Source organism: Cynara cardunculus (genome assembly GCF_001531365.2).
Source record: "Cynara cardunculus var. scolymus isolate 2C chromosome LG 2, CcrdV1, whole genome shotgun sequence".
Classification (NCBI taxonomy): domain Eukaryota; kingdom Viridiplantae; phylum Streptophyta; class Magnoliopsida; order Asterales; family Asteraceae; genus Cynara; species Cynara cardunculus.
In genome coordinates this window covers 8,134,674-8,143,925 of record NC_037529.1, presented here as the reverse complement: position 1 = coordinate 8,143,925, position 9,252 = coordinate 8,134,674, and the positions used below count along the sequence as shown (strand labels likewise).

At 32.6% G+C, this 9,252-nt stretch overlaps 1 protein-coding gene across 1 annotated transcript in view; it reads left to right on the top strand.

The window, feature by feature from the left end:
* Window positions 1–5,316, top strand: part of LOC112505858 (endoglucanase 16) — a 9,406-nt gene extending 4,090 nt beyond the window's left edge. The window contains exons 5-8 of the mRNA XM_025109904.1: window positions 1,373–1,522; window positions 2,784–2,892; window positions 4,573–4,736; window positions 4,990–5,316. Of these exons, the coding sequence (XP_024965672.1) occupies window positions 1,373–1,522; window positions 2,784–2,892; window positions 4,573–4,736; window positions 4,990–5,316 (750 nt within the window). The remainder of the gene's footprint in view (window positions 1–1,372; window positions 1,523–2,783; window positions 2,893–4,572; window positions 4,737–4,989) is intronic.
* The last annotated feature ends 3,936 nt before the right edge of the window (window positions 5,317–9,252 follow it).

Below are 9,252 nucleotides of genomic sequence, written 5' to 3'. Positions count from 1 at the left end.
CAAAAAATGAGGAATTTCAAATAGTTAATTTGATACTAATATCGATATATTTTTGTCAAATTTGTATGATATCTTCAAATATATATTTTATTCAAAAATAAAAACATCATCGCTTTCTCAAAATCACATAAAACCATATTATAACATCGACTGAGATAAATAATAAAATACAATATTAAAATCACGATGTATCTCGCTGTATTGCGCGAGTACGCTTCTAGTAATGTGTAAAAGAAACAGGTGATCACAATGTGAGAAAAATAGGTGGTTACAATGTTTAATTGAGACAATATATTTGATAGTAGTTCACATTGTGATACTATAGATTTTTGGTTTTGAATTCAATGAAAATGCTTGACGGGTGTTCAAACTTGCTTATTGTTTTTGTTCACAGTGTGTATCAAAATCCTTAAAAAAGTTCTTAGTGATTTTTAGTTTTTTGGTCTTATGTTTTTAGTGTTTTTGTGTTCACATTATGTTCATTCGTGATCATGATGGGTTACTTGGTGATACTTGTTATGTTAACAAGTGTTCAAAATGTGTTAGGTTACCTGTTAGGTTTAGTTTTATTTTTTTAGATTATTTTGTTAATGAGAGGAAAGAAAAAGAGGAGAGATGAGAGAGAAAATTTATAAATTAACCATAATAATCTTTATTTAAAATAATTCAAAATTACCAAAATTATTAATTTTTCAATTTAATTTGTAGTTTATATTGGATCTGAAGGATCTCACAAATTGTATAGTTCTTAAAAGAAAGCTCATATATATATATATATATATATATATATATATAACTCATCGCATTTGTACAACCAATGCAACCCAATAAATTGAGATATTTACGGAAATGATGAGAGTTCATTTATTATGATTTGAATATTTATGGAAGATGAATATTGTTCATTAATTATGATCAACACTTTATACTAGGAAACAATCAAAACTTCTATGAAATCACATATTAATCAAATGAAATGGACGGTTGAGATTGAGTTGTACTGGTTGCACAAATGTCAAGGGTTGTATAATAATCAATATCTATATAAATATATATGGTATATTTTAAATGCAATCATGTTCATTTGTATAACCAATACAACCCAATTAACAATTAAGATAATTATGAAAATGATGGAAAATTTATTTATTATAATTTAAATATTTATGGAAGATGACTAGAGTTCATTAATTATAATCAATACTTTATATATATTAGGAAACAATCAAAACTTTTATGAATTCACATATTCATCAAATTAAATGGACGGTTGAGATTTAGTTGTATTGATTGTACAAATATAAAATGTTGCATAATAACTCAGAAGACTCTCAATATTGATATTGGTAACATTTAATTAATTAATTTGCAGGATGAGTTATTATGGGGGGCAGCATGGCTGTTCATAGCATCAAGAGATCCACAGTATATGAAGTACATACTAGAACAGTCAACAACTGCTACCGTTTTTGAGTTCAGCTGGGACCTCAAATATGCTGGTGCCCAGGTCCTTCTTTCTCAGGTATATACATGCACACATATACATATACATATACATATACATATACATATACATATACATATACATATACATATACATATACATATACATATACATATACATATACATAGAGAGGGTTGAGTTCAAATGAAAAGATGATCAAAGTAAGCACGAGAATACCTGTATCATATGTGATTTACGGTAAAATCACATGCGATTAATGAACAGGGAGTGTGCGTGCGACCTAGGTGGTTTAACCTTTTCCTTAATTACATGTGATATAGGTGTTCTCATATTTTCTTGCTTTGACTTAGTTCTCATTTAAATCTCCTTCTCTCTCTCTCTCTCTCTCTCTCTATATATATATATATATATATATATATATATATATTATGGGCAAATTGCATGAAAAAATAACGTATCTTAACTTGTTTAGGTAAGTACTTTGAAAACTTCTATTTTGGTTCATAAGATGTAAAATTTTAAACATTTAAATACCCGGATAACTGGTTGAAACATTAACCGGTTACCATGTTAATGTGGCGAGTGATGTGGTATCCAACTCAGTATTATTTGCTATTCAACCCAATTTTATCTCATCATTCGCCAAATCAGCATGATAATCGGTTAATGCTTCAACCAGTTAATTACTCGAGTACTTAAATGTGTAAAACTTTACATCTTAGCTACCAAAATGGATACATTACCCAAAAAAAGAATCAAGCTAAAGTACCTTATTTTTTCATGCAATTTGCACATATGTTATATAGGGTTGGGTTCCGGTAAAAAATAAAAACTCAAAATCCGTAGGAACCATACCAACTACTTTGTTACAGGAGGTTCACATAAGTTAATATGTACGTACGTTAAAAGAGTGAGATTCAAAGGGGATTAACGTATTTTAAAACTATTGAATCTAGTGGTAGTTTGTTCATAACTAATGGGCCGTTTATCTTAATACTAACCGGTAAGCACTTATCAGTAAAATTCAACATTATCTTTTACTTATCGGGTAAGATTTTATTTTCTAAAACGCATCGTATGCAACAATTTATCCCGGTAAGCGCTAACCATGATAAGAGTCGTCATCCTCACTTACCGGGTAAGACTCTTGATTCTTGTCTCCGCTCTTACAGGGTAAGATTCTTAGTCCTTATCATATTCATCCGGTAAAATAAAGTGAACTGGTAAGCGCTTACTCGAGTAAGCATTTGGTAAACAGCACCTAAGAAAGTATTTTGTTTGGATTGTAATCTTGTGTTTTTCTGTACAAATGGAACAGTTGTTTTGGGAAGGACAAAAGGAGTTGCAGTCGTTCCAGCAGCAGGCTGATGGATTCATATGTTCAGTTCTTCCAGGAAGCCCTTACCATCAAACTTTCATGACTCCAGGTCTCTCTCTCTCATACACACTACAATTAAGTGTCTGTTTGTTAGTATCTTAATAAGTTTAATAATACTCATAGCTTATTCGGTCAACTATACATGAGTGTTTTAGTAGTGATTTAATGATATATAAACTGACTTATTCAGTAAGCTTTTGAGGAAAAGGTTTAATGTAGAAAACTAAGTTTTTTTTACCAACTCTATTTCTTCCGATTAAAAAACTAGCTTCTTTTGTTGATGAAAGAGTCATTCCCAAAAAAGACCTTCTCAATCCATACAGATTAATCCATACATACAACTTTATCCATACATGACTTAATAGAAAACCAACCAAACAAACCCTTAAGTCTATAATAAAAGCTATGTTTGAGAAACTAGTTGAAACTAGCTATTGACTAATAAGTTAGATGATAAAATAACAATGTTAACCGACAAAAACTAGATGATAAGTTAAATGACAACGCAAATTAACCTAAAAGAATGCTGAAAATTTTATTGGAAAAAATTTAAGGGGCATAATTAGAAAATGACAATCTGAACATTCATAAACGCCACGAGACTTCTCAATAATCACAAAATTGTCACCGTACAACTTTAAACCGTTAGATCATTAGCTTATAAAGTTGATCAATGAACATAAATTGGTCTTACGGATCTCATGAAAAACTCTTGGTCTCACGTGAACCCAACCCTCTAGTAGTATATAGTAAATAAATCGTCTTATTAGTCTTGTACATGACATTTAAAAAAAATGTCCTTTTAGAGAAAACGACTAATAGAACATTTTTCAATATATGTTCTATAAAAAGGACTAATAAAACAATTTATTTCTTGTGTTTTATTAGATTGTCCAACTTCGTCGAACTTGCTCAGTTGCGTAGGTTTGTCCTAACAATTTATCGCAGTGTCATTTTTATAAGAACCAAAATTGTTAGTCTTATAAACCTAAAGGGTCGTTTATCACACACTTACCGGGTAAGTGTTTACCGGATGTCATTTACTTCATCGTCTGAACATGACAGGGCCAAGAATCTTACCCGGTAAGCAGTGACATAAGGACCGAGATTTTTGCCCGATAAATACTTATTGGGTAAAAGATGCTTACCAACAATCAATTTCAATAGCCGAGAATATTACCGATAAGGTAAAGTGAGGGGTGACTCTTTGGTAATGGTCCTTAAGTTTCAATCATTAAGGGGCCGTTTACTCAAACGCTTAACTGGTAAGTACTTACCAATAGAAGTCAACACTATAATTTATTTTTTTGGGTAAGATTATAATGCATAAAAACGATATAGCATTCAACAATTTATCTGGTAAGCACTTACCCGAGTAAGAGTCGTCACTCTCACTTACTGGGTAAGACTCTCCATCCTTTCACCACTCTTACCGGGTAAGACTCTCCATCCTTTTACTTCTCTAACCGGGTAAGATTCTAAACTCTTACCATGTTCATGTGGTAAAGAAAATTACCCGATAAACACTTACTGGATAAGCGTTTAGTAAACGACCACTGAGTACTTTATTTGAACGTCCAAAATCGAGAATATATACACTTTAAAACCCCATTTTATTGTAGTGACCCATCTTTTTTCACGATGTTACCTGTATATAATCATATTATACGGACCCCAACCAAATATTCATAATCGGAGGAAAACAATTCACATGTGAATGCAATTGCAGGAGGTTATCTTAACTTGAGAGATGGTGCAAATTCACAATATGTGACATCCACAGCATTGCTTTTCAGTATTTACAGTGATTTGTTGGCTAGACACAATATGCAAGTCACTTGTGGTGACAAAAAATTCACTAGTGTCGAGATTATGGCGTTTGCTAAACAACAGGTATTGACAAACCGTTTGTCTGTACAACGATAACATTTGTCGGATAAAAATACGTTCTTCCCAAATTACCCGCCTCACCAATCACTTGGATACACTTCATTATTTTTTCCCTATCTACACAACAAATTGATGATGTGGCTTCACGTGATTGGTGGACAGTGAAAGGTCGGGAAATTTGGAGCTAACAATTTTTATCCCCCTTAACCTATTACGACGTTAATTAATGTTGATGTGAATGTATTATTAATTGCAGATGGATTATTTACTAGGGCATAACCCTGTAAAGAGGTCAATGATGGTCGGGTTCGGTAACAACCCACCGGTTCAGGCGCACCATAGAGGTGCATCGGTGCCAGCAAATGCTGTAAAGGAAGATATAAATTGTGGGATGAGTTTTGTTTATTGGTACAACGTAGATACACCTAACCCTAATGAGCTCACGGGCGCGATCCTTGGTGGCCCTGATAGGCAGGATCAATTCGTAGACAAACGGGTTAATTCATCATATACCGAGCCGTGTACCTATGTGAATGCGTGCGCCATCGGAGTCCTTGCAAAGCTTGCAAAACATCATGGCTAAGCATGATCATAAGTTTGTACATAACCCATAATTAGGGTTTCTTCGGGTCCATCTTTATTTCTTGGCAGGATACTTTCATTTGTTGTAATAAATATTGTGAATATACAAAATATACATATGGAAGTTATTCGGTTAATTTTGATCAAATTGTATACACCTCGACACATAATATATGCATCTTGAGTATATATATATATATATATATATATATATATATATATATATATATATATATAGACTTGGGATCATGTGAGACCAGCTTGTTTTCGTGAGACCCGTGAGACCAACATTTTACACTTGAAACTTCACAGCAAAATGCTGTGAAGGTGACTTTTTAAAACCTTCATACTGTTTTTGTTGTGAAGGTTCGACTTTTTTTTAAACCTTCACAGTGTTTTTGCTGTGAAGTTTACGTGTAAAAATGTGGTCTCACAGGTCTCACGAAAACAGGCTGGTCTCACGTGAACCCAACCCTATATATATATATACACACACACCCATGTTTCATCACATAACGGTTGTTGATAACCCAGTTGTTCGTTTCCTTGCATACTTCAATTTGCGGTGATTCTCTTTAAACTCTTTTGTAGTTCTTTTAGCTCCCCTGGCGTGATTCATTTATACGAGACATCCATCAAATGTTAGGGGCTGTTTACCAAACACTTATCCGGTAAGCGTTTACCGGTAAAATTTAACACTGTTATTTACTTATTGGATAAAATTTTAGTCCACTAAAACGGTATCGTATGCAACAATTTACCCGGCAAGCGCTTACCGTGGTAAGAGTCCTCACCTTCACTTACCGGGTAAGACTCTTGGTCTTTGTCTCGTTCTTACACCAATAAGATTCTTGATCCTTACCGTATGCTCATCCAGTAAGGAAAAATGACTTGGTATTCACTTACCGGATAAGCGTTTGGTAAACAGCCCCTAAGTATTGTTTGACAAAGATAAACTAACATATTTTGTGAAAACATGTTTAGATTGACATAAGTTAACTTATTGAAACGGTAGTTAGAGTAGCGTTTTAAGAGTTTTTTGATACTTTTTTGTAACACCCTCAAATCTAGAAAAAGTAACCGTAAGTTATCATGTGCCAACAACACGTGTCACACAACAATACTGTTAAGAAGTATGTAAACCTATAGGGTCGCACACAAAAAATATGTTTGCTTCTATTTGAATGTAACCCAAAAATCATGATTGACAGTTAAATAATTATTCTTGAAGAATAATTATAGAATATGTGTTAAAAGATAATTATGATAATTACAGGGTATTATCTGTAAATAAACATAGTTTTAGATAATTTTAAAATTATTTACAGATAAATATCAAACTTTATTTAGAGTTTTAGGATGACTATGATACCAGCATATGTAAATAGGGTGTCAGGTCAATTCAGTTAAATGATTCTCTGAATTTGGTTAATTAGTCCATATACACATATTTAGATTTAGAGTTCTTTTGGGCTAATACCTGTTGAAGGATCTACGTGTGTTCGTGTGTAGATCAACTGTAAAGGAAACCGTGTTTGATTTCTAAGTAGCGCATCAGATTTTTCACTAGATCAAAGGTACATTTCTAAACACCCTATGGTGTGTTATAATTTAATTAAATGTCTCATTAGATCCGACTTTGAGTTTTAAATTTAAAAAAGTTTTTTTTCTAAATTATTGTACCAAAATTTTTATTTTCCAATGCGTTTTTTGTTACAAGTTTCTTTTAAAACCCATCAGTAACAAATTTAAAAATTCAATAATACATCAAATAAAACATAGATCTCTGTCTATAAATCGATACTTGATTTCCTCAAATAACAAATCTAGAATTAACATCAACAAATGATAAAGCAAGCCTTATAAAAAGTCTAGGTTAAGGTCTATTGCTTATAGGAACACCACGCTTCCTACTTGACAACACATGGCATTCAACCCTTAAAGCATCAAAACCACAATGCTCACAATACCGGATCCCGACTCATAACAATTCACCTTCGCAAATACCAGGATGACCATAATACATGCACGAGCATTGGTCCGAAAAGTAGGGACTTCAAGACTGCCACTTGTCAAACACAACTGACTCACATGCCTATGGATCAAATGCATTACAGTGTAAATTAGATGACTACGAATGAATGACCAACACACTCAAACATGTAATTCTCAAATAAAATGCAATAAATGCATATCATATCCAAAACTCAACATAGAATAACTTAAATCGGACAAATGTTCCAAAAACTCAAATGAGCCACAATCAACCTAATATGCTCCACACCTATTTGGCAGTTCAATAAAAGTCAACACGAGCAATAAAAACACATTTGTCAAACGTGTATGCAAACACATGCTCCAAAAATATGATTAACTTAAAACCATCTTGGTTGAAAGAGTTCATTTTCCAAATAAAATCATACTATTTATATCTCCAAAATGCCTTCTAACACAATAATGTGCATTTTCCAAACGATTTATAAAACCAAATACATTAAGAGTGCATTGACGTCAAATAGTCTCTATTTATGCAATAAATCATCAAAATGACACATTCTTATGATTTATTTATCAAAATATCCAAAAATCTCAAATATGGACATTTCACAAGATTTATAAATCAAATGTATCCAAGATGCAAATCTTATCAAATAAACAACAAATTTGATAAATATCAATAAAACATCTTAAGACTCTAAATAATCAGGAGAACTTTAATCCTTTTTTTATTCCCTCTTTAAAGAGCTTCAAAATACGAAACTGTAGACTCAGGAATTGCCCAAATTGGATAAGAGACAATAAAGTTATATGATTAAATGAAGAAAAACCCAAAAAAATCGTGTTTTTAACCTTAGTGGCTGCAGGCGATTTGTGAAGAGATTTAAGTCGCTTGAAAAGGCGCATGAGCCCAAAAATCATCCTTCTAGAGTCCTAGAGTACTAAGCAACTTGTGAAGCGACTTACGTCGCTTGACAACCGACTTTACACTTTACTTTGTGTTTTTAACTTGTTTTGCGACTTCTCGTGTGATTAAATTTGCATGGAAGGTCCCTTAATTCCCTAATAATTTTCAAAACAACTTTTCTTCATCCAAAATCAACCGTAACTCTTGATTCAAAGAAAAGTGGAAGAGAGAGAGAGGAGGGGGGGGGGGGGTTGGCCAAAACCCAAGCCAAAATGGCTTTAGGTCGCGTGGCTAGTCCCCCGTCTCCCACCAGTGAGTTACGTGGCTAAAGCCGCGACTTAGGTCGTGGACCAAGTAGCCATGCCACGTGTCATGCCTTCCCGCATTGAGTGTTGTGTTGTGGCACGTACCATGCCGTGTCGTGCACGATGATTCGCTCACCATTTTTCTAATCGTTTCATCGAAAATGACAGGTGTTACTCATTTTAAATTGTAACCCTGATTAATATTCATTGTTATTTATTATTATCAATTATAAATAAATACAGACTAATATTAATAAAAAAATATATTAATTATTTAATTATAATTATACATTAACATTAACTATTAATTATTTATAATTATTATCAATCATATCAGTTATTTTTAATTATTATTTAATATATTTAGTCACCAAAAAATAAATGTAACAATCTAAAAAAAATGTTTGGCTATGTTTGGCAAACTAGTTGATAACCGATAAGTTAGCTATTAATTGAATAAATTTTTATCTTTTGTTTAAAGTTACATACAATCTTTATTTTATTTCATAGATAATAAAACTGTACTAAATGATTTAAATAAAATATTTAACAAATTATTAATTATATATATATATATATATATATATATATATATCCGTACATGAACCGTCTGATTGTTGCAGATCCTTCTACTATGTGGTGCACCAGGGCTTGGGAAAACAACACTTGCACATGTGGCAGCCCGGCACTGTGGATACCGTGTGGTGGAGGTTGTCGATGGTTTTTT